General features: G+C 36.9%; 1 protein-coding gene across 2 annotated transcripts; it reads right to left on the bottom strand.

Annotated features, from left to right (window-relative positions):
* Positions 1–1817: 1817 nt before the first annotated feature.
* BTC (betacellulin) lies at positions 1818–24007 on the bottom strand. 2 transcript variants are annotated; one of them, XR_014173641.1, is made up of 7 exons: positions 23868–24007; positions 18448–18552; positions 15792–15897; positions 13509–13655; positions 9372–9479; positions 7320–7745; positions 7047–7087 (listed from the first exon to the last, which is right to left on the bottom strand). XR_014173641.1 is itself a non-coding variant. In XM_081933802.1 (6 exons), exons 1-5 carry the CDS (start codon positions 23911–23913, stop codon positions 9374–9376), a joined length of 510 nt encoding a protein of 169 aa, XP_081789928.1. In that variant the 5' UTR covers positions 23914–24007; the 3' UTR covers positions 1818–7745; positions 9372–9373. The 2 variants fall into 2 exon arrangements, 1 of the variants encoding a protein (XP_081789928.1); XM_081933802.1 differs by having other exon boundaries at positions 1818–7745.
* Between the last annotated feature and the right edge of the window lie 2746 nt (positions 24008–26753).

The raw sequence follows: 26753 nt of genomic DNA, 5'->3' as shown, positions 1-26753 counted from the left end.
GGTCTCCCCCCACACACACACACATACTAGTCTTGTTGTATTTGGGTCTTTCCCCATGTAAGATTGAGATTGTCTTGGCAACGTTTCGGCGAGGTTTCACTCACCATCTTCAGGCTGGTGTTTTCGGCTTCGTGTCTGTGTGAGTAAAGTGTGACTTAAACACACAATCCCATCACCACCCTGCACAGATCAACTCTGTAGCCAAGACCCTCATCTCCAGAACCAAACGCCTAGCCGACAAAAACCACCTGAAAACTGAATTACACACTCTTACAAACGTATTAATTTCCAACGGATTCCAAAGAAACACAATTACCAACCTAATCCAAAGGGAGACTCCCCCGAAAAACTGAGACACAGAACAAGACAACGACATCGCCCTCCTCCCTTACATCAAAGGCACCACGGATAAAATCAGCAAAATTCTCCACAAAAACAATATCAAGACAACCTTCAACACTGACCAAAAAATAGCCAACATCTTAAGAAACCCCAAAGACAAAATCCAGCTAGAAAACCAAGGAGTCTACGGAATACCATGCAAAATCTGCCCTGCAACATACATAGGACAAACGAATAGTAGAACAAATGCACACATCGCAGAACACAAGAACGCAATAAGAAAAAAAGAAAAAACTTCCTCCCTTTTCCAGCACCTTAAAGCTACAGGACATGAAATTAATTTTGAAGGAACCAGGTTAATCTCCAAAACTGAACACTTCAACAAGAGAATAATATAAGCTATCGAAAAACACCCCACAAAATGAATAAACGTGACGATACCTCTCGTCTACCAGACATCTGTAAACCAGCCCTAGCCAACAAACGAGCCCCACCCACCACCCAGGCCGTTACAACACAAAACAACGGACACACAGCCAGCACCAATCAGCACCAATCTACCAATCATGATAAAGCCACACATCCAATCAATCCACTTACTGAAACAAAGCCAGCACTCCATCCCCCCTCCCCCAAGATTTATAGAAAGATGGAGATTTTCATGGGTGTAGGTATGCTGTTCTTGTTGTATTCAGGTCTTTTTCCGTATAAGATTGAGATTGTCTTGGCAACGTTTCAGCGAAGTCTCACTCGCTATATTCAGGCTGGGTTTTGGGATTAAAGTGTGATCGGAGCTGCCGTCTTTCTAAAATCTTGGTAGGGTGTGTGTATATATATATAACATATTATATTGTGCTATGTTTTGTTGCCTTGCATTACATTATATATGCTTTTAAACGTGTTCACTTTATTTGGGAGGAGACTGATTTAAACTGAGCCAAATAGAAGCTCAAGTCTTTTCCACTAAATTTGGTGATAGTAAAGAAGTAAATGGGAATACCTCCAACAATTTAAAATAGCCAATAGCAGAAAAATTCTGTGATAAAAACCAGAAACAAGGAGAGCTTGGCCTGTTACCCAAGATCTTGTAGAAGGAAATGTCTCACATTTCCGTATTTATTATATTCATAGATCACCCATGCCGAATTATCTGGCCATTTAGCAAGTTCTGCTTCTATAATGCCCCCAACTCTAAATGAATGGCGTGGATTCTTCCTTTGTAGTATATATGAAAATGGCTGATACTTTTCTGCCATTACCAAGCTATGTTGCAGGAAGTTATATGCCCAATTTCCTCCTTTATAAAAGTCAAAATTCACATAATTCTCCTTACTGCTGGGCCATGGGATGGCAATAATCTTCAGAAAAGCCCTTTATATGCATAGTATCTCTGCTCTTCTTGACATAGACACCATACCATCCTTTTTAAAAATATTTTATTAAAGTTTATTATAACATAAAATGCAATTGGAGAATAAAAATTAAGAAAAAAGGGGGAAGTGCAAACTGTAAGAAAAGGAAAAAAGAAAAAAGAAAGGGGGGGGGGAGGCCAACTCTTGCTCTTTCCAACACAGTAAAATACTAATACAGTTATAGATAGTGTAAGGTCAAAATTATAATTATTAGAAGCCTACTCTATAATTTACACAATTCTAAATTCAGTTAATTTTTATTAAAATTCTAAATATCATTTTTCCCTATATAGAACATAAAAAACTAGAAGCAACATCTCAATAGAAACAGGACCAAATAAAAATTCTGCATTTAGAGCAATTTACATCACAATCTTAACCAATCCATTTTTCTTTATTTCCCCCCTTATTGTAAAAAGTAATATATATTTCTATTTAGGCTTATTAATATTTGTAGACTATCTTCATTCATATTAACAAAATTCACTATACTCTTTCAATTTCTTTAACCTTACAAAGAAAACTTTTATATTTTATATCCATTTTAAAACTCCAAATGTTTCTTTAATTTTTTTTCTTAAGTTAACAAATTATAATACATATTTCTTTAACTTCCTCTTAACATATCTACCTTCAAATTCTATTTCAATAAAATTTCACTAACTTTAGGAATTACTCAAGCACTACATATAAGAAAAAGAAAAAATAATCAAATCCATGTTATAAACATGAAACCATACATTGGAACTTTCTTTTAGTTACATATATCAGACAAGTAAAAAAATCCATCCTAACTTCAGTTAGCTCATTAAGTCACTCCTTCCAACTTATCCTCATAAATTACGTTTTTTAAAATCTGGAATGTCTATCAAATAAATATAAACTTCTCTTTTCCATAGGAGATTCTTAATCTTGTTAGTATCCATAAAGAAAAAGTTCCAAACGTCTCTTGAGGATTGTTGATTTACTTGAAATAATTTTATTTCATTTGCACTGGAAAGCTTGTATTCAAAACATCTCATAATAGTTATAATTGATTGGTGTCAGATTTGCATTCCAAAATTACAATTATTTCCTTTGCATTGTTAAATACTTGTGGAATATCCTTTGTGGCTTGGTTAACTTTCTGCAAATAATTGTATCTCTGGATTAGTCAACTTTCTTCCAATAGCTTGAGTAATTTGTTTCTCTTGCTCCTCTTTCATACATCTTCAGAACATAATTGACCTATAAACTGATTTTTTTTTTGTTTAAATACTTCTTGAATATAACTTTGGCAATCTGATGCATTCAATATTTCTTCTATTCTCTATTCTTCTTCTTCCTCTATAGTTATAGTTATAGTTTTATAGTTAAAGAATCGACTTTCACAAATCAATTGATATTTCTGCCCAATCAGAATTCATTAAAATCAGAAGACTTTAACCACCCACAACAAAAGGTCCAAAGTTATTGATTTTAACTCCCAACATCAAATAAGAGTGGCAGATTCATATAAATGATAAAACTACAACTTTTTATATCAGTGGGTCTCAATCTTCCTAATGCCTTTAATTTAATTTAAACCCTTTAATACAGTTCCTCATGTTGTGGTGACCCCCAACCATAAAATTATTTTATGTTTTCTGTATTTTTTAAAAAAATATGTGGTTTCCGATGGTCTTAGGCGACCTCTGGGAAAGGGCCGTTCGACCCCCAAAGGGGTCCCGACCCACAGGTTGAGAACCACTGTTTTAGATCCTTATGTTTCTCCATCAAAGTTAGAATAAAAGTACTCCACACTTCCTTATTTTAGTTCATCTCCAGCAGCCCTCTTCCTTGTCATTCAACAATAAGAATGTCTCAAAAATGGTGCAGAGTTTCAGAAAGGAGCAGTAGGCTGTGACTGAAATGAGCCTCTTTTACCTTATTAAAGATAATCATCTAATAATGTGTTCAAGAAGTGAAAGGCATGACTTATTGCCCATTTGAAAAATGAATTCCAAAAGTTGTTTTTTCAACAACAAAATGATTGCAGACTTGTCCCCAGCTGAATGGCTCACTGACTGCTCTGAAGCACAGCTTCCCAAATCTTCTGCAGACAGCTATTGTAAGGAGGATCTTGTGGGATGATTCTAGGACTCTTCCTAATCCAGGAGAGTCCTGTAAACTGAGGGAACACAGTTTCCTTGTTAGTAAACTGAACTCCCTTTCATGGTGCTTTCCCCTAGATTGGTTAGTCAGTCACCTTCACCAGAAGCCACTGACACAATGCAATTCTGTAAGTTCTAGGAAGTTCTGAATATGGGTCTGCAAAGGCTGATAACCTATATTTATTTATTTTATTTATGTATTTATTTTACTTATTTAGTTTGTCAAACATGTACAAGTTAACAGGTATAAGTATAAACATGGACATGAGCACATGAAATTACAAATAAATGGGGACAGTAGGACAGGGACAGTAGGCACACTGGTGCGCTTATGCACGCCCCCTTACAGACTTCTTAGGAATGCTTTGATAGAGATCATGATGAAGAATGCTAGCAACATTTAGAATTTTGATGTTTCTCATTATTGACTACACATAAACTATATAAATATATCTCCTTGTCCTTAAGATAGCTGTTCCTAATTTGGTAGATATCAAACTACCATTACAAAGCATAGTTTACATATACAATTACATTCAAGTCAAAAAGCTTTCTTAATAGCTTATAAAATTTATCATTCTTTTCATATTGCTGAACACAATCTGTTTCTTCTCTCAAATGCTGTGGAAGTGTAATATGCTTCATAAAAAATAATAGACTCCCATATCTCCAGATATTGAAAAATATGACGCATATTGAAGCATTATATAAACCAAGGTGCCATAATTTTATACAATAATTATATATTACAAAAAAAGGATATTTATATTTGTAATAAGAATTGCACCATGTACATGAACAATTAATTTTAGAAGGCATGTGGAAATCACACTGTGCAACTCCAGGACATCACATCATATCTTAACACCAGGTTTGACATCAGGATCCAGCACAATTAGTTAACAGCAGCCTGACCTCCAAGGAGGTCATATTGTATATGCTATTAGTGACCCCCAATGCAAAGTCTGGCATGCTCCTGAATGCCGTAGAGCAGGGGTGTCAAACTCAAGGCCCTGGCTGTATCTGGCCCACATGGTGCTTAGATCTTGCCTGCAGGAGAGTCCTGGAAACAGCTAAAGACTAGCCTGCGGTATCTCTGCCAGTGAAAACGGAGCTGTGTGCGGCCCTCCCAGGCTCCGTTTTTATTGGCAGAGGGTTGCAGGAGGTCATTGCAGCTGAAAACGGAGCTTGGGAACTTGTTTTCTCTGGCAGAGCACTCAGGCGACCAGAGACTCCCCTGACATGAGGGGTGTTGAGCTGGCCAGGCTCACCCTGACCATGCCCAATCCAACCCCCCGAGGTCAAACACAACTCTGATGCAGCCCTCAATGAAACACCCCTGCTGTAGAGCATAGACCCAATGATTGTGGTTAAAACAAACCAAAAAATATTATTTCAAAATGGAAATAGAATGGAAGTCCTAGAGGACCATCCTGCAAAATATCATTTGCACATGTCTTACTTAGAACCTTTCAGGTACAAAATGTGAAGCTGTACAAATACGTTTATACTTTTTACTGCATACAAATCTATATTCTATACAGATTTATTTATACTTTATATACCACTTAATCTAGTACTTCTAAGACCACATATGGAATACTGCATCTAGTTTTGGTCACCACGATACAAAAAAGATATTGAGACTTTAGAACAGAGCTGTCAAATTTCCCATCCATAGGCCAGATGCGTCACACACTGGCCATGCCCAGTTTAGCGAAGGTGGGGGGTGTCCTGATATGTCACGTGGCGCTGCAGTGACGACACAAGTTTGACACCCCTGGTCTAGAAATAGTGAAGAAAGAGAAGAGCAAAAAAGGTGACTAGGGGACTGGAGGCTAAAACATATGAAGATTATTTGCAGGAATTGGATATGTCTAGCTTGAAAAAAAGAAAGATTAGGGATGACATGACAGCAGTGTTCCAATATTTGGGGAGCTGTCACAGAGGGTAGGGGGTCAAACTATTGTCCAAAACACCTGAGAGCAGAAAAAGAAGGAACAGAACGTAACTTATTAAGGAGAGATCCAACCTAGAACTAAGGAGAAATTGTGCATCAGTGAGAACAGTTAATCACTGGACCAGCTTGCCTTCAGAAATTGTGGATGTTACTGAGCAGCTGAGGAAAGTGGTCGCCACAACTGTGAGCCATTGCAGAGGTGCAGCTGCAAGGCAGGCTAAGATTGTCTGGGAAAGACCTGAGCTCTAATGTGACAAAAGCTAGATTAGGGCTGGCCCCCAGACCTGGTAGATACATTTGGCCTTATTTGCTGTATTTTTTAGAGTCTAAGACGCAGCTTTTTCCCTCAAAAAAAGAGGCTGAAAATCTGGGTGCATCTTATACACACAGTACAGCATTTTTGGCCTCCTGAAACTCCGCCCCCTTAACCAAAATGGCTGTGTATAGCCTTTAGGAGGTTTACAGAGTGCTCCTGGAGGATGGACAGGGTAGAAATGAGTGATAAATGGGCTGTTTTTTGCTCACTTTTGCCTCGCACCCCAGCCCCGAGGAGCACTCTATAAGCCTCTTAAAGACTATGCATGCTCTTTTTTTGACAAAAAACGGGCCCATTTTTGCAAAAAATGGGGCATTTTTTGCTCGTTTTAGCAGGCACCTAACTCCCAGGAGCACTCTACAAGCCTCCTAAAGGCTATTCATGCCCTTTTTTTATGAAAGACTGCAGAATGCAAAAACTTTTTTTTTAATTTGCCTCTTCAAAATCTTGGTGCATCTTATACTCTGAAAAATATGGTAGTAAGCTTTTAGCCTACTGAAGTCTAAATTCTAGAGTTCATAGAGGGGCTACAAAGATACTCCCTCCCCCAGTTAATTGGGAAAGAAAGAGTAGGCACATAGATCTTTACAATGCAATATGGGGAGTAAATTACATTATGTGCAGCCAATTTACCAACAAGTTATGTATCAACTCATATGAATGATGCCATCCTAAATCCAATCTAAAGCATTGACTCAGAAGAATGAAATTTTTTAAAGCCACATTAATATGGTTATATTCCACTTCTCAGTAAAGATGACAACAATACTAACTGTAAAAGAAAATACGTAGTTCAAAAAGGCCACATAAGACAAAACAGCTGTGTCTTCCCTATTGTTTTTAAAGATCAAAACATTTAATAAAAATTATTCATTTAAAAAAAGGCCACATAAAACATGAAATCACCAATTAAAATTGCAGCTCTCTGAGCTTGTTTGCAGACGTTTTGTTATCTGAATATGTAACATCTTCATTGCTACAAGGGAGTATAATTTGCTCTCTTTTCATATACATACAGTAACCTGCTCCCACCAACACTGACAGGACAAATTACTGGATATAAACAGAGAGCAAACCCCATTCTCTTCTAGTACTGAAAATATTACCTGAAAGCAAACAACCAAGCTCAGAGAGCACCCGAGACTCTACGGTTCAACCCTGAGTTATTGATATCTCTTCTATTGATAAAATTGTAGCTATTAGTGAAACTATAATTAAATATAACTGCACAAGTGCCTATTTTAGCTACTCTAGAATATGCAATTCTACCAGACATTTTATCTATTTTGACTGCAGATAAAACACAAAGTTCCTTTTCAGGTTGACAAATTGAAGAGAATTAAATGTCAAATACTATGCTTCTAACATCTTTCACACATATAAGAAAATTCCTGTGTTTCCAACATTATCACTATTATTCCTATAATAATAATACTAGATTTTGTCAGATATCATATGTGACTGAAGTTATATACCCATGTTTATTTTTCCTTATTTATTTTCCTATCATTAGTCCTCAGGAAAGCCATCAAAATGAAAAGAGCACAAGTCTTTGGAATCTGCCAGTCAGCACTTTTGTTAACCTGTAGAGTTAAGAAAGAAAGCAGTTATTAGAACCATTATTGTGTAGTTCAGAGGCTCAGCAGATGTAAATCTCTCTGATCTTTGCAGTTGCTTATTATGGGTTAAGTATACAGAGAACTACAGATTTATTTCTCATCATTCTGGTGCAATAAGATGAAAAAAATTCTGAAAATTATCCTATCACAAAAAAGTGAAGGCACGATAGTGTAATTTTTCTGCAAATCATTGGACTCGTAAGAACTACTCTGGTGAAGAAAATGTCACAAACTGATGGCAAGGTGTATTCAGGTGATTTCGGGATGAACATGATACTATCATCCACGTTTGTTTTTTTAAAGTGTCTGTCATAAACTCAAGAGGGGGGATCTTTTTTTTTTTTTTAACATCCTCTTTGACTACTCACTTTTCCAGAACTTTTGTTACTGCACGAGTCAAAAAGAGGCCGGGAAAATATTTACAGACCCCTCACATCCTGGACATAAATTGTTTCAACTCCTACCTCAAAATGATGCTATAGAGCACTACACACCAAGACAACTAGACACAAGAACAGCTTTTTCCCGAACGCCTTCACTCTGCTAAACAAATAATTCCCGCACCACTGTCAAACCATTCACTAAGGCTGCATTACTATTACTACTAGTCTTCTCATTGTTCCTATCACCCATCTCCTCCCACTTATGACTGCATGACTATAACTTGTTGTTTGTGTCCTTATGATTTATATTGATATTGATTGTTTTCTGATTGCTTATGACCATCATTAAGTGTTGTACCTTATGATTCGTGATGAATGCATCTTTTCATTTTATGTACACTGAGAGCATATGCACTAAAGACAAATTCCTTGTGTGTCCAATCACACTTGGCCAATAAAGAATTCTATTCTATTCTATTCTATTCTATGTATTAGAAGAATAACTTCTCAGTTGCTTTCATTTACAAATCAAGCTGAGCAGAGGGCACATGTGCAAAATTCCTTGCTATGGTTCACAAAAGGGAGAGGCAGTGCAGGCCAGGCAGGTTTTTCTTTACATGTCTGAATACTGAAATTGAAATGACCCTGCTGCACTCTTTCTGAAGGGCCTTGTTTCTGCCATCATAATAAAAAAAAAACCACATTTTCTCATTTAATTTCACTGTGTACTTTCTCAATGGAACAAATTTATGTAATGTAAATAAACATTATCCATTTGGTGTGTGATGATTTTCTTTCCTTCATTGTGAAAGAAAATAATATTTAGGGGGGGAAAAATCCTCAATCTAGAAAAATATCTTAAGAAACAAAATAAAGTCATGTCCTGATTACATTTCCATTAGTATTGGCTAGTAAAAAAAGGAGATTATAGCCACTATGTCAATAAGTTAAGATACCTGGGAAAACTATTAGTTAACTATGAATGACTTGCCTGTTCACATAGAAAAATATTGCTTACTCATTACATGACTATAAAACATTCATTTAGTAAGTATCATTGAGTGTAGTAATCCATTAAACTAAAACTAACTTACATTAAATAAAATATTATGAATTCAAATTCAAATAACATAATTAATTTTGAAATAAAATAAATTATCCCTCATTTTCACGTTCCCAGGATGTAAAATTTTAGAACCATTTTTACCTTCATTCAATATCCGTCTCAAGTATATCATCAGTTTTCATTGGCTGCTCATTATCACAAGTCCCAGATTCCTCCTGTTTCCTCTTTCTACGCTTTTTCCGACAATAACTTTGAAAGGAAGTAAAAAATTAAATCTATGAGTTACAAATTCATAATGCAAATTTGTTACCTATCATCAGAAATTATTTAGTCTAATCAATATTTGCATTTGTGTATATATAAGGTAAAGGTAAAGTTCCCCTCACACATACAGGTGAAACTCGAAAAATTAGAATATCATGCAAAAGTTCATTTATTTCAGTAATGCAATTTAAAAGGTGAAACTAATATATGAGATAGACACATTACATTCAAAGCAAGATAGTTCAACCCGTGATTTGTCATAATTGTGATGATTATGGCTTACAGCTCATGAAACCCCAAATCCACAATCTCAGAAAATTAGAATATTACATACAATCAATAAAACAAGGATTGTACATAGAACAATATCGGACCTCTGAAAAGTATAAGCATGCATATGTACTCAGAACTTGGCTTGGGCCCCTTTTGCAGCAATTACTGCCTCAATGTGGCGTGGCATGGAAGCTATCAGCCTGTGGCATTGCTGAGATGTTATGGAAGACCAGGATGCTTCAATAGCGGCCTTCAGCTCTTCTGCATTGTTCGGTCTCATGTCTCTCACCTTTCTCTTGGCAATGCCCCATAGATTCTCTATGGTGTTCAGGTCAGGCGAGTTTGCTGGCCAATCAAGCACAGTAATCCCACGGTCATTGAACCAGGTTTTGATGCCTTTGGCAGTATGAGCAGGTACCAAGTCCTGCTGGAAAATGAAGTCAGCTTCCCCATAAAGCTCGTTTGTGGAAGGAAGCATGAAGTGCTCCAAAATCTCCTGGTAGACAGCTGCGTTGACCCTGGACTTAATGAAGCACAGTGGACCAACACCAGCAGATGACATGGCTCCCCAAATCAACACAGACTGTGGAAACTTCACACTGGACTTCAAGCATCTTGCAGTGTGTGCCTCTCCATTCTTCCTCCATACTCTGGGTCCTTGGTTTACAAATGAGATGCAAAAGTTGCTCTCATCAGAAAAGAGGACTTTGGACCACTGAGCAACAGACCAGGTCTGTTTTTCTTTAGCCCAGGTAAGATGCTTCTGATGTTGTTTGTTGTTCAGGAGCAGCTTGACAAGAGGAATACGACATTTGAAGCCCATGTCCAGGATTCGTCTGTGTGTGGTGGCTCTTGATGCACTGACTCCAGCCTCTGTCCACTCCTTGTGAAAGTCCCCAACACTTTTGAATGGCCTTTTCCTGACAATCCTCTCCAGGCTGCGGTCATCCTTGCTGCTTGTGCACCTTTTTCTTCCACACTTTTCCCTTCCAGATAACTTTCTATTAATGTACTTTGAGACAGCACTTTGGGAACTTCCAACTTCTTTTGCAATTACTTTTTGAGGCTTTCCCTCCTTAGGGAGGATGTCAATGATGGTTTTCTGCACAACTGTCAGACTGCACAGCAGTCTTTCCCATGATTGTGATTCCTACTGAACCAGACTGAGAGACCATTGAAGGCTCAGGAACCCTTTGCAGATGTTATGACTTAATTAGCTGATTAGAGTGGGACACTTTGAGCCTAGAATATTGTACCTTTTCACAATATTCTAATTTTCAAAGATTGTGAATTTGGAGTTTTCATGAGCTGTGAACCATAATATCACAATTATGACAAATCACGGCTTGAACTATCTTGCTTTGCATGTAATGAGTTTTATCTCATATATTAGTTTCATCTTTTAAGTTGCATTACTGAAATAAATGAACTTTTGCATGATATTCTAATTTTTCGAGTTTCACCTGTATTTGCTAGTCATTCCTGACTCTTTCAAAGCCAAAGAGCAAGCACTGTCCGAAGACGCCTCGCTGGTATGTGGCCGGCATGACTAAATGTTGAAGGTGACAGAACGCTGTTATCTTCCCACCAAAGGTGGTTCCTATTTTTCTACTTGCATTTTTACATGCTTTCGAACTGCTAGATTGACAGAAGCTGAGACAAAGAACGGGAGCTCACTCTGTTACACGGCACTAGGGATTTGAACCGCCTTTCAGATCGACAAGTTCAGCATCTTAGCCATTGAGCCACCACATCCCAGATGTGTTTGTGTGTGTGTGTGCATGCATACACATGCACACATGCACACATACATACATACATATACATACATACATATAAAACAACTGGTTTCTAATAAAACTAAGTAAGTGTTGCAAGAGTATGTCTATGGTGAAGGAGAATGTTATCTCCGACTGAAATCAAAGCAGAGCAGCATTTGCATTCAGGTCAACTCAAATGCAGCTGTGTGATCTGCTTCATTTATCTCTGAAGCCGTTCTTGTCTTCAGGCAAGCACAAATTCTGCTAGCCATCCAATGGAGGTCAGAGGGAGCATGAGAAGGACTGCATGCATGGCTCTATCCACTGTCAAGTCTTCATATATTCAAAAACACAAGAGTAATAATAAAAAATAGTTTTATATTTGTACTTGTTAACTTTCAGCTCACATAAACAGTATCTCCAGTGAATGTTCATTAACTGTGTTAATTGGAGAGGTTTCTTAAATGGAGTGCCATAGGTGTTATTTCTAAATTTTCTGCTCTTCAATAATTTTATAAATGGCTTGGATAAGAATTTAGACTCAACTGGGGAATCTCTTCCCTTTTATATACTGCTGATCCATAATTTCTAGTAGCCCCGGCCAATATGACCAGCACTCAGGAACATTAGAGATGTCATGAAGATTATTAGAGATGTCATTATATAACATCACAGATTGTCTATCACAGGCTCAGAAAAAAGGCTACCAAATTTGCAGCTGATAAGAAGCTGCGAGGAATAATTTAAACCAAAAAGCAATAATCAATATATATTGATAGGTTATAAGACTAAGTCCAAATCAATTATTAAAAAAGGATAATCTGTAACATGTTTTAGCTATAAAAATTATATACATACATGCATACATACGTAACACATATCCTAGACAAGATCAAAGGCTCCTGGTCCAAAATTCTACATGGGCTAATCCAGATATTATGGATCATCCATAACAGAATGTAAGTCAGCAGTATAATGCAGCTATTAAAAAGCTGAAGCTCAGATACTTTGGTACCAAAGGAGAAGAGAGGACTCACTGAAAAAAAAAACTTAATGCTGAGAAAGGTTGAACACAAAAGGAGAAGGGACAGCAGAGAATGAGATGGATAGATAATATCATTAACATTGTGGGCAAGTCTGGGCAGACTCAGGGAGACAATGGACAACCAGGGGAACCTGGCAAGCCATGGCCATGGTGTTGGGAACAGTCAGACAGGACTTAGCAACTTTAAACAGCAGTTTTGAAAGCTACAATAACAGAAAGTACATTACCTAGGTTACACAAAATTCTGTTCTATTTCTCTGTCCATTTATTATATTATATTAAAAAGAATTACATGAAGTTTACTATTTCTTTGGAGCAATAGTATAACAAAACTATTGTACTTATACCTAAAGGTATCTTACCCACTGTAAAACATAGATGTGGAAATAAGTAAATTTATAATGCAATTCAAAAAATCTCTTTTTGAATTTCTACAGCTTTATGTAAACCAGTGGTAGTCAACCTGGTCCCTACTGCCCACTAGTGGGCGTTCCAACTTTCATGGTGGGCGGTAGGGGTTTGCTGTAACTCTGCTTTATAAATTTTATAAAGTAAAGTTACTTCCCTACTTTATAAATCACCATTACTGTGTAACTGGTGGGCGGCTAGAAAATTTACTACTAACAGAGATACAAAAGTGGGCGGTAGGTATTAAAAGGTTGACTATCCCTGATGTAAACAAACAATACTGAAGAACATAATTCTAACATAACTAGAATTAAGGAAGAAAATTTACCTCAATCAGGAATAATAAATTCAGTTTTATTTTCTTCGTAGATATTGTGTGTGGGAACCCATGTACACGTGCATATGATATTATACAGTATTAGAAACTTCCAAAAGTTACAATTGCTAAAGGCTGATTAACTTAATAACTACATTTGTAATTTCATGAAAATACATACAGAAGCCAAATTTTCATTTGGGTGTACTCACTGAGTGTAAGTGCAGATACATGCAATCAGGATGATAAGCATTACCATAACAGCTATCAAAGAAACCACCACAATTTGATTTTGATCTCCTCTTAGATGAAATAAGTCCAATCGCTCGCATCTTTCCCCAGTGTAGCCTCTCTCACAGCTGTAAAAAATATAGAAAAATGTTTTGCAAATTGGTTTTCTTTTTTCCTTCAGGACTGAAGTCTATTACTACACTAGCACCTATCCCACATACAGTATACACTTGTGACTAAAGCAATCGTTCCTAGCCTGGTTCATTCTATTTGAGTTAGATCACAATTCCATCACCATTAGCCATGCCAACTGGTGATTATGAGAACTATAATGTGACACAGCTGAAAGGTACAAATTGGGGAAACCTAGGACAGATCTGCAAACAAACTGCACATGCAAATAAATAATAGGGCTTGAAAACTGCCATCCAATGGAATTCCTGATCTAGAAGAACTTCAGCTGCATTCAGGGAAATATCACCTGAACATAATAATGTTTGTCAAACTAAACAACTTAATGTGTGGTCTTCAACTTCCAGAATTCTCTAGACAGCATTCTCTGTCGCCCTTTATGCTTGGGATTTATTAGGAAAAGATTTGGAAATAAACACACAGTGGAAGATTTGGTATATATGCTGTTTTTCCACATGTGATTAATTAAGGCATTTTGTGGCTGAGCACCCCATCAGTTGGACTAAATCAGAATTTCCAGATCAGTATTTTTCAAGCTTGGCAGTTTGAAGCTATGTGAACTTCAACTCCTAGAATTATCCAGATATACATGCTGGCTGGGAATTTGGGGGAATTGAAGTCCATACATTTTCAAGCTGCCAAGGTTGAGTAACTCTGTACCAGAACAACTCATCACAGAAGAAAGCTGTTCCAATTTATATCCTATACAAATTGAGTAATTTCTGGTGTTGTCGGAATCTTAAAAATAAAGATAAATGATAATAAAATAAATTAACAATAAAAACACCCAGAATTATTTTTCTTATAGAATAATTGGCACATCAGGAAACCTCAGTTGTCTTTATGGAGTATCCCTGATAATAGTTGACATATCTTACTGTCAGTCAACAATCTTTGATGCCCTATCATGGCCATAACTAGTAAGTAATGGAGAAGGTATACCTTAATTATAAAATCAGGACAGATTCAATTACTCCCACTATCCTCTAAGCAGATAGATAAAAATTCATTAATAAAGTTACATTAACTTTAACTCTAAATCTTTTTTAAAAATCGTATGCATGGAATCATCCAGTTCAGCAGTTGCATATTGAGGGTATGTATGAAATAAAGTTTGTAATATAGATACAATTAAGTCCAGAATTTTGCAATACCAAATCTAAGATATTGGCTTTTTTAATCTGATAAGAAACATAATTTTAAAAGTTATAATTCATAATTTTAAAAAATTAAAAGAATCACCACGCTCCAACTCGTCTTCAATCTCACAGATTTGTCATATGCAAAGTGGACACCTAAACTAGGGAGACTCCTCATGGGCATTCTTTAGGCAACGTAAAGCACTGCCTAAGAAATTTTATGAATTTCTTAATAATAAGTAAGGCTTTAGCATTTTAGCAATCTCCTTGTACAAGAAAGATTTTGTCTACTTATCAACATTAAAGAGAACCTGGAGCGAAATCCATAATTGGAAGACTGCATTATTATTTTTAAAGAGTTTTTACAGTTTTCACACCAGAATTGAAAGAACAGCTGAAACAAACAAATTCAAATAAGTAAGACATTTGACCATTAGTAAATAACAGATTCAAATAAGTACATATTTGGCCTGAGCATGACATATTCTTTGGAGATATCTGGCCATTAAAGTCATGCTTAGGTTTAAAGTAAAGGTAAAGGTTCCCCTCGCACATATGTATGTGCTAGTCGTTCACAACTCTAGGGGACGGTGCTCATCTCTGTTTCAAAGCCAAAGAGCCAGTGCTGTCTGAAGACATCTACATGGTCATGTGGCCGGCATGAATAAACGTTTAACGGAATGCTGTTACCTTCCCACCAAAGGTGGTTCCTATTTTTTCTACTTGCACTTTTACATGCTTTTGAACTGCTAGGTTGGCAGAAGCTGGGATAAGTAAAAGGAGCTCACTCCGTTATGCAGCGCTAAGGATTCGAACTGCTGAACTGCCGACCTTTCTGACCGACAAGCTGAGTGTCTTAGCCACTGAGCCACCGCATCCCTATTTGCTCAGGTTTAATTCTTGGGAAAAGGCATGTTTGGATTGGGAACCTACATGCAGGATGGAGTTTGTACTGCATCAACATAGCGGCATCTTCCTTTGACACAGAAGTACTTGTACTCCTCAGGACATTTGGAAAAATGCCCACTCAATCTCAAATCTAGAAATAAGAAAATAAAAATATAAATAAAAATATATATTAGGTTCTACTTAAAATACCTGTTCACCTGGATTACTTGCGACTAACTTTTTCCTATTGTGCTATTTTTAATAGTTTTTTCATTTTGAAGAATGTTTTCAATAATTGTATTCGTAATCCTTTTAATATCATTTTGAGTGGAAAATTCCATGTGAGAATTTTGTCTTCATTCCAATTATGGGATGCAAAGATGGCACATAAGCGCAATAAATAAACAATAAAGATTGTACTTTAACAGTACAATCTTATTCATATCTGCATAGAAATAAGACAAAAGAACATTAAAAATGTGTTAAATCAAATGAAATGAAATCAGGTGACATGATAGAGTTTGATACCATGACCTAGAAGCAACAAAGTTATAATCAGAAGCCAACATGGGTTTGTCAAAAACAGATTATGCCAAACAAATCCTATTTCATTCTTTGACAAAGTGACTAAATTAGTGGACCAATGAAATGCAGTGGACTTAGTGCACTTGGGTTTCAGTAGGCTTTTGACAAAGTAGACCAGTGGTGGACAACCTTTTTTTTCAACTGAGCCAAATCTCGCCAAAACCACGATTGAAATTTATTTTGAGAGCCACATTTTTAAAACCGAAAATACATAGGATGGTACACTGTTTTTAGTTTCAATAAACTCTGGCATTTGAAGCACGCAAGTCTTAAAGCTGTCAAGTTGCAAGACCCTTGCACCCCTAACCCTTTAGAAAAAAAACCCAGGGGTCTTCAAACCTGACAGCTTGAAGACTTGTGGACTTCAACTCCCAGAATTCTGAGAATTGAAGTCCACCAAGGGCATCAATCATATTAGCCCAGGGATCTGCAAAATTGGCTCTTAAGACTGGTGGACTTCAACTCCCAGAATTCTGATAATTGAAGTCCACCAGTCTTAAAACAGCCAACTTTGCAGACCCCTGTGTTAGCCCAAAGCCTGGTGCTGGGCCTTGCTCCCCCATTGGTGGAGCCCCAAGAAGCGAGGAGGGAAAAAAAGAGATGGAGGCCAAGGAGCTTCCCCACCCCCCGGCAAAAATCTAACCGGGGAGCCGGGCAGTAGCAAATTAGCCAATCATGCGAGGAAAGCGAGGTCTGACCAGGTGGGCAGCGAAACTCCAGGGCTCTCTGTTCTAATTCCCCATGAAAACTGTTGCCTCTGAAGCGTTTGTTTGAACCTTTAAGCGCCCCTTTCCCTTTTTTCTTTTCAACCCACAATGATTAGGGAGGATCCTGAAGTCGGGCGGGGACGAGAAGCAAGGAGGCAGAAAAAGAAACGGAGGCTAAGGAGCTTCCCCCCCGCCCCCTCCCAGCAAAAATCTAACCGGGGAGCCGGGCGGGCAGTAGCAAATTAGCCGATCACGCCGCGTGGGCAGTAGCAAATTAACCGATCACGCGGCGTGATCGGCTAATTTGCTACTGCCCGCCCGGCTCCCCGGTTAGATTTTTGCTGGGAGGGGGCGGGGGGAAGCTCCTTAGCCTCTGTTTCTTTTTCTGCCTCCTCGCTTCTCGTCCCCGCCCGACTTCAGGATCCTCCCTAATCATTGTGGGTCGAAAAGAAAAAAGGGAAAGGGGCGCTTGTTTTGAAGTGGAGGGAGGAGGGAGGGGAGCGGGCGCCCGGCACACAGAAGAGCCGCATTAAAATGTGTAAAGAGCCGCATGTGGCTCGCGAGCCGCGGCTTGCCGACCACTGAAGTAGACCAAAATATACTTCTTGGTAAGCTAGAAAAATATGGGATAGATAGCATCACCAGATGGATTCGTAACTAGCTGACAACATATTTATTACTCTGTCAGTCTCTGCATGGTGCCTTTGATTGTTTTGACTTTTTTTGTCTTTTCCCATGGGTTACATCTACCCTGACACCTTTGAAAATTCAAACGCATTTGCATCCTCAGACCCAAGGATAGTTCTTTCAAATCCAGATATTTTCCAATTCTTGACAATTGTCCCTGGATTTGGATTAAAAACTGCACTACTGTATTAATTTAATCTTAAATAGATTCTGTTTATTAATGGATTATTAATAATTGGAGAAGAAATGGGTGGCAAATAAATTTCATAATAAATAAATTCAAAGTTACTAATGATCAGTAACAGAATGTATGCATCTATATTTCTTTAAAGAATCATTAAAACAGGATATATTTATAATTAACATATTGCAAAATAAAAGCTTACGAATTGTGATTGCCAGTTTCCTAAAATGTTGTGCATTGTTACATGTAATTACAATGGAAAGTATTTATTCATTAGATTTCTCTCCTGCCTTTATTTTCTATATAACTCAAGATGGAATATAGATAATGCAAACTGCTTATTTTTCCCATAACAAATCTGTGAAGTAGGATGGGTTCATAGTTACTCAACTACCCATACTCAAAGGACAATTAGAACTCCTAGGCTCTTGATTCCTAATCTGTAACTGTAATTACTACATCAATTAATCAGCTGAACAGTCTTCCTCCCCATTATTGAAAACAATGCCATTGTCAGGAATTAAAATCTATCTGTTACCTGTACATGTTCCATTCATGTAATCACAGGAAAGCTTCTTGGTTTCCAGGCCAGCTGTTGCATTTTCACTGCTAGACACAGAGCTGAAAATCACTATGCCTTTAGTTGGGGAGGAAGAGATTGCAAATCATTTCAAAAGTAACTTTCAAGTACTTTTCAAGTAGCTAGACTCAAATTACAATACTACTTCTACTAAGTGTACTGCTTGTTTCTTGTTTCTAAAGATACAATTCCCGTTTCACTATCTGAATCCTAACAGCTAATGTGGGTTTTGCTATGCCTTAAGAAAATTTCCAGTTTGAAAAATTTCTGAATGGTATACTGTAATACTTTAGATTACTTACATTAAAGGTAAAGGTTTCCCTGCAAATGTGTGCTAGTTGTTTTCCAGTTCTATCTAGGGGCGGTGCTCATCTCCATTTCAAAGCCAAAGTCCCAGCGCTGTCCAAAGACATCTCCATGGTCATGTGGCCAGCATGACTCAATGCCCCGAGTTCCTACGGGGAGAGGGGGCGGTCTATAAATTTAATAAACCTAAACCTATTTAATAAACCTAATGCCAAAGGCACATAGAGCGCTGTTACCTTCCCACCAAAGTGGTCCCTATTTTTCTACTAGCATTTTTTATGTGCTTTCAAACTGCTAGGTTGGCAGAAGCTGGAACAAGTAACGGGAGCTCATTCCGTTATGCCAGGGGTGTCCAAACTTTTTGCAAGGAGGGCCAGATTTGGTGAGGTGAAAATGTGTGGGGCCGATCATTCAGCCTGACATTCTTTGAACCCTTAACATTAAATGCGAATTGACTACCGTATTTTTCAGAGTATAAGATGCACCAAGATTTTGAAGAGGCAAATTAAAAAAAAAGTTTTTGCACTCTCCCAAAAATGGCCCATTTTTCATGAAAATGGGCCTTTTTTTTAAAGGGCATGACTAGCCTTTAAGAGGCTTCTAGAGTGCTCCTGGGGGCTGGGGGGGGGGGCAAAGTTGAGCAAAAAAGTGGCCCATTTTTTGCTCATTTATGCCCTCCACAGCCCCCAGGAGCACTCTGAAAACCTCCTAAAGGCTATGCACAGCCATTTTGGTGAAGGGGGCAAATTTTTGGGAGGCAAAAAATGCTGTATTCAGTTTATAGGATGCACCCAGATTTTTAGCCTCTTTTTTGAGGGGAAAAAGATGCATCTTTATACTTCGAAAAATACGGTATTTTATGAAAGACTAAACAAATAATTCCAGTGGGGAGAAGAGGCTGCGGGCCGCTTGAAACTTGAAAAAGGGCCACATTTGGCCCCCGGGCCGCACTTTGGACATGCCTGCATTATGCGGTGCTAGGGATTCGAACTGCTGAACTACCGACCTTCTTATTGACAAGCTCAGAGTCTTAGCCACTGAGTCACCGCATCCCTTTTACTTACATTACCTATGTTCAATACACTTTAGATACTCATAACATTTTCCTTCAACTGTTTGAACTTTGAAAGGCCTACTTCTAATAGCACAGTGGCAGATGAACACATCTTTGCTAAACAGCTAACAGAACTTCCCCAGACAAGGAAAAACTGAAAGAGTGCCCATTTTTAGTCCACAGATTTGCTCTATGAGAGAAGCTTGACAAGATTTGAAGGGGCTTATTCACTGATATCAATATATCCTTCCAAGTCAGACTTCCAAGTCAGCCTACTATTACTGAATAATATTTTCATCACAGGAGGCCTCAAACAAACATTTCTAACAATTTATTCAGCAGGTGACCTGGAATTAATCCTCAATCCCCTTTATTAGCTCTTTCCCAAAAAGTTTTTTTTTAAAGAAACAAATCACTGTTGGGCCCATACATATATCAACTGTACAAAACAAGTCACTCTTACTAAAGCTTTCTTAGATTGGATAATGATATTCATAAATTATTTTTCCTCACCCTTATTCTTGCCTACAGAATGCAATTTATCCAAATATTTCCAATTTTGCACACCTGCACACTCTTTCACAAATGTGCATGTATGAAGAAGCCACAAAAAGTTTTTCTTTTTTAAAAAATAACTGCTGCAGCAATTTTTTTTTTCCTGGAAGCAGTGTTGTTCCCACTCCCATTGGGCAAATTGATGAATTGATGGCAATTTCAGGAGAATCCCTCTGCCTCTTTTCAATGATCAGTCCTTCTATACTAGGACACCATATAAAATTCAGTAAATAAATAAGAACTGCCAAATATCAAGAATATTTATTATAAATATTAAATGTCAACAAGAAATATTTAAGCCATGAATTCGGCCTAATATAAGAACCATGTAATAAAAAGCACATAACACCAAAAGATAATTAATATTTGCAATAGTTGGTCAATCTCCAACTTCTTGTTTCAGACACATTGGGATCACAGTTCCCAGAATTCTTAGCCAGCATATTTAAGGAAAATTATATTAGATTATGGAAAGTGTTATAAATCCAAGTTTAGTAACTAAAACAAGAATACTCTTAAGATACTGTAAGCGTATGGTTACAAAACGCTGTAACATAAATGTAAAATTTGTCCCAATTATGACAGATGTATAGAAAAATAGTACAAGTAACTTGGTAAATTTTTGAAGGCTTGATTAAAATACTATGCATCATTAAACTGTTTGAATTATGTAATTGAAACCGTCTAATAAAATACTTAATTACTGGAAAAGCCAATGAGTTCCACAGGTATTTAACTAAGCAAAGACTGCAACCTTAAGAAAGAAGCATAATTCTGTTCAGACACCTGACATATTAAATATGAAAGGTTTTTGATTTTTTAAATATAGAGTGGATATGATATTCAAAATAATAATTAGAAAATATAGATAATCAGTTCAACTTTGAAAGTAAGATAATAAGTAAGAGGGAAAATATTGAACTAAATATGCTTGAAACACAAAGCCAAAAATATGATCTAGAGTTTAAATAAAATTATCCACATTAAAATTTCAAAATATGTGTCTTTTTGAGATTTTGAAGGATACAGCAATTCACAATGTAATGAATAAATAAATAAACAAAGAAGCTACCATAGGTAACGTTCAAAACAAACACAACTATTGCTAACATTGCTATACCAGTATCTCAAAATTACCAATACAATTAAAAAAAAGAATGCTGGGTCCATTCCATGGCTGAAAGTTTTGTAGACAGGATACCAATTAAACAGTTGCATCTGTACAACAGCTGTATAGCTGTGTGTGTGTGTGTGTGTGTGTGTGTGTGTGTGTGTGTTTTGATAGAGACAAATAGGAATTCCTAAGGAAAAGGTGTGTGAAATTCAACATATTTTGCAATTATTGTTTTTAGATTAAAGAGAAATCTAGATTTTGGAAGATTAAGATTAAATTTGGCATTGAAATTCTGACTGCATGTTGCATTCACCTACTTCTCTGTGAGTTAGATGTTATTATTTATAAATTGCAGAAAATATTAATATGTTTAAAATTTCTATCTATTATAAGCATAACCATATAATTACTGTAAATTATAATTAAAATGGAATTATCCTCTTTCTCACACTTCCCTTTTTCCCTGGCTCAAGTCATAGTCCTGTTTATTCCATTAATTGTCTTGTTGCCTCCTTTATGTTCCCAAGGTCTGTTAGGCATTTATTCACAGTATTTGAATGTGAGATCTGTGGGTTGGTAGACAAGAGAAGAAATATCCGGGGGGGGGGGGGAATACAACAAGCCACTTCCACACTATTGTCAAAGAAGCAATATGAATGTCTCCATTTTGTCTCCAGGAGTTGAACTTAATTTGAAGGACACTTTATCTTGTAACACTTATACAATGGGCATTATACACCAGATATATGAACAGGTCTTTGTCCCGAAAGTAGACTTCATTTCCAGGAAAAGCAACAACACAACAGTGTCCCAACAAAGGAAGTAAGGCATGGAAGTTTTTAAACAGTGTGTTTCATCACTAAGCTTTGACTACTAGTATTAAAACATTCCAGGAGTTCCAGAAAAACATGTAATCCAGTTAAACCACTTGCAATATCTCAAGGCAAGTGCCATAGAACTAGAAAATATTCCAATATTTAAATTGCTATCAATATAAATAATGTGATGTTTAGTAAAATTAATTGGCAGAAAGTATTTCCAAAAAACTATTACTATCAAATAAACAAATCCAGACATATGTTCTGAATGCCAATATTTTAAAATAGCCCTAATTAATATGTTGTGGATTATAAATTACACTGATTCTCTTTTGCTGAAAAACAGATACTATGAAATGTCATGAGTTTATAATGCAAAGTTATAATACAATGCAAATTAACACAGAAATTATTTTCAATTCTCTATGATGTAATAGATTGTTAGTGATGTGTAGTGATATTATTGCAAAACTTAGTTAACAACCAATATAATTTAATAAGCACATTTAAATAAGAAATGTTACAAACTATATAGGCTGGCCTGTGATTAGACCAGAGCAGCCTTTCTTTACCTTTTAACTTGTTTCAAACTGTCCTGGGTTCTAAGGCCCCTTAAAATAAACACACAGGATAAAAATAGGCACTTAGGTACACTATTTAATGGGTATCCTGCCAAGCGAAGGCAACTTAATCTAATTGATGATATACTTGGCACCAGAAAAAAAAATCATACTTTGGATTTCCTTAGCCATAAAAAAAGTGGGTACTTGGTTCCAATAGCAAGTACCTGAATGCAAAACCTGGAAGGAAGGAAGGAAGGAAGGAAGGAAGGAAGGAAGGAAGGAAGGAAGGAAGGAAGGAAGGAAGGAAGGAAGGAAGGGTCTGACTTTATCATAAATGAGCAATGTTTTTCAGATGATGGAATAGATTTGACAATATTCCAAGAGGGCAGGTATGAAGTCTTGTCTTGAAAGCAACTATCTTTCCACAGAGTTTCCTATCTTTAAAAAAAATGATCTCTTTTTGTATTACAAAGTCACAAACAGTCATAATTGCAAGCACTTTGCTGTTTAAGTAGATTGAAGAAATGGATAAGTTCATTTCTTTCTTGCTTTCTTTTTTCTAGCAGAGTTCCTATCCAGGACAAGCAATAACACTGCAAGTGAAGCTAAACCTGCTGGGAGTTTGTTTATTAACTTACTTGCTTATTGAATGCATATGCTATTGATTGATTTAATTTATATGCCGCCCCTCTCTCTTATAAGAGACTCTTATAAGCTTATAAATTGCTTGGAAATCCCTGCCAGAGAAGAGAAATACTGACAGTAGGATTGAGTTACAAATGTCATTCTCTTTTCCGGCAAGGGTCCCCGGGCATAAGAATTGCATGACTTCTGTCAGAAAAGGACGCACCTGTTGAACGTCTGCCTGCCGTGAAGCTATCGAAGGGTGTTCTATGCAAGAACAGCAGCAAGTAGCCAGGAACCCACCCGACAACCGTGGTAGGTAGAAAGGAAACGTCAATCCTCACCCAGGAGCAGCAGAAGGCCGGAACCCAGAAGCGCGTCTAGAGCCATCAAAGCCGGGCTTCACCTCCACTAGCCAGCGGACTGCAGCAACTTACACGAAACAGCCACCGCCCCACAACTTGGAAAAGTCAGGAGGCGCCGCTGAGACAGAAAGGCGCAGCCTCTCCGGCAACCTGAGACAGGGGTTCCCCCGCCTCCTGCTTCTCCTGGCTGGAAGGCACAGGGCTTATTTGTCGCCGTCCGCCCTCTTTAACGCCCTGCGTGAAAAGAAGTCTCAGCCATCTCTGCCATCCGGAATCGCCCAAACACCTGGCGCCCTTGCTGCTCCTTCTCCTCCTGGCATGAACGGGGAGGAGGTTGGCGTCACCCTCTTTCCTTCAGGGATATAGGGAAATCTTTCCCAGTCTCAGAAGAGAAATATTACTTCTTGCTTTTGAAGTATTTATGCCACCAGTCAGAAGACTTCCTTAGCGATCATATCAGGCGCATGGGGGAAGGGGGTAATTAAAAGAAGAGACTCAAGGATGCGCTGTTGGCAGGGGCAGGATCCAGCCCTAACTGCAATGGCGAGAGACAAAAGCGATGGGAACCAAATATCTTGCCATTACCTAGAATAGCAATTAAATCCTTTGGCTGAATTCACTGCTCAGATTATTTATCCTGGGGGGGGGGGGGGGGGCGAAGGGCACCTTTGTAGATCTCAGCTCAAGAAGCATATTGTGGAAAAGAAACAGCAAAGAAAAATAGTTGATCTATAGGAAATTATTTGAAAATCATCAAACGCACTTTTTGATTATGTAAAGAGACCAATTAAGGATATAGTTATCAATGGTTTCCCATTTGCAGTTATCAAAAAGATTCAAAGTGGGCAAAAAGATTTTTGGCATAGAGAGACAATTTAAAGTACAATTGTGCATGATGCTGAATAACTAATTGTTAAAAATTGCACTGTTTTGTTGAAATTTGATACAGAGAAAGACCAGGTTAAAGAATGTATGACTAAAAATTTTGATTATAATTTACAGATTGATCTGCGGGAAAATAGGTGGTAAAAAACAATGAAAATGTATTGTGTTATGATCTCAAAAGGAATTTTTATAAAATGATGTGTAATTGGTATATGAAATTATCTAGAATATGTGAAGGCACTTCAAATCTATCATTTATCATGCTTGGTGAATATGTAAGAAAGCTAAAAAGTTTTGGATTCAAATACATATTTTTATATAGTTTTTTAAATAGTAATTTTCAGTTGAAGCCAAAATTTTTACTTTTAGGACTAATGAATATACAGAAAAAAGCCCAGAAGGTTATTTTAGTATATCATTATTATGGCAAGATTATCCACAAAGACAGAAAGATCATATGCTACTCACTATGGAGGAATGGCTGACAAAATTGAAGATATTGCTGAGAGGGGTAAACTAATTTATTTGCTTACAGAAAAGATAACATCTACATTTATTGGTGACTAAAAAAAACCTATGGACTCTTTTTGCATAAAAATGATTAGAAAGGACACATTGTAGAAAGAAGGGAATACGTAAAGAGAAATATTAAGATATAATTGTATTTAGAACTGCCGTAAAAAATATTGGAAGTCTGTTTGTATCTTTTTCTTTCCCTTCTATTCTTTTACTTTTTTCCTTTCTTACACTGTGTCTTTGATTCCTTTCTCTTTTTTTCCTTTCTTTATATTTATATTAGATTGATTCTTTTTATTTTAAAAGGTTTAATAAAAAAGTTATGGTATATATTTTATATACCGGTATTATATAAATTAAATAGGTATAAATATTATAAATAAAATTGATCATCTTTTAAGTCTATTCTGACTAACTGCTGTTTGTAAGAGCTACTGGTTGTAGATCTTATATCTAACAGCTTTTGGAGGGGAAATTGGGATAATAACATCCTGCATTTACAATACATGCAATACCCACAGAACAGAATGAAAGACTTAATGCTTCACTTCTGGGTTTCTTTTAGGAGCAAAAACCTGCCTTAGGCTAAACTCAGAGAGCCAGAGCAAGTATGAAGAATTATTGTTTGTTTTAGTAAAAGCTTTTGTTTTGTTTTTTTCTCAGGCTGATCTTGTCTAGGCTCCGAAACTAAGCAAGTTTGGGCCTTATCAGTACTTCGATGGAAGATTACCAAGTAAACTGGTTTAGAAAAACAAAAATCATCCTGGAAGAATCAATGGAAAACCACTTCCTCTATTATTGCAAAATAAACTATATGCATGAAGTCATCGGGATTCAAGAATAATCCCAAGGATACTTCATTTTTATCCAAATACATTATTTTTGTTCTGATGAAAATGAGAGTACCTTAACTCTTCACACTAGAATTATAGGCAAGCTTTTCTAAAAGATCCTCTAGGTGTCTACTACGACCTAAAGGACAAGGACAGAATTTGGGATATAAATAATAGATAGGCTGACTCCATGGCAGAGAAGGCCTATCTCCTGGGACACACCATATTTAGGTCCTTACCAAATGGTATCCAGAGCATGCCTGCCAGCTCTGATGGAATGGTTGATGTAATCACAAAGAGATGGTCCCTTAATAACTTTATGTATTTATTTGTTTGTTTTCTTTATTTCTGTGGCTCATGGATCAGCGATATGATACAGAGTGCAGATTCTGTAATTGCCTGCAGCCCTGCATTCTGCATCATGGATGGAAATAATTTTTCACTTCCAATCTTTTACTATTTCTTGATGATTCTCCTTTTAAGTAAATATTTTTAAAATAAATATTACTGAATGTTTTTCACAAAATCAACTTGCTCAAAATATTTATTTAAAGTATTTTTCTTTTGGTAAAAGTCTTATCTCTCCTCAGTTAAAATAATACCATTAATTGAATACAGTAGTTACACCTAT

Source organism: Natrix helvetica, assembly GCF_964273705.1.
Source record: "Natrix helvetica genome assembly, chromosome: Z".
Classification (NCBI taxonomy): domain Eukaryota; kingdom Metazoa; phylum Chordata; class Lepidosauria; order Squamata; family Natricidae; genus Natrix; species Natrix helvetica.
The sequence above is the reverse complement of the archived record's forward strand: the minus strand, read 5'-3'. Positions and strand labels throughout refer to the sequence as shown.

What these genes read in the sequence shown, in the direction of transcription:
- BTC (XM_081933802.1), bottom strand. Translation starts at nt 23,913, where the DNA reads ATGGCTCTAGACGCGCTTCTGGGTTCCGGCCTTCTGCTGCTCCTGG. An exon ending in CATGAATGGAACATGTACAG is followed by an intron (nt 15,898 to 18,447) that starts GTAACAGATAGA and finishes TCTTATTTCTAG; the next exon opens with ATTTGAGATTGAGTGGGCAT. An exon ending in GTACAAACTCCATCCTGCAT is followed by an intron (nt 13,656 to 15,791) that starts GTAGGTTCCCAA and finishes TATTTTTTACAG; the next exon opens with CTGTGAGAGAGGCTACACTG.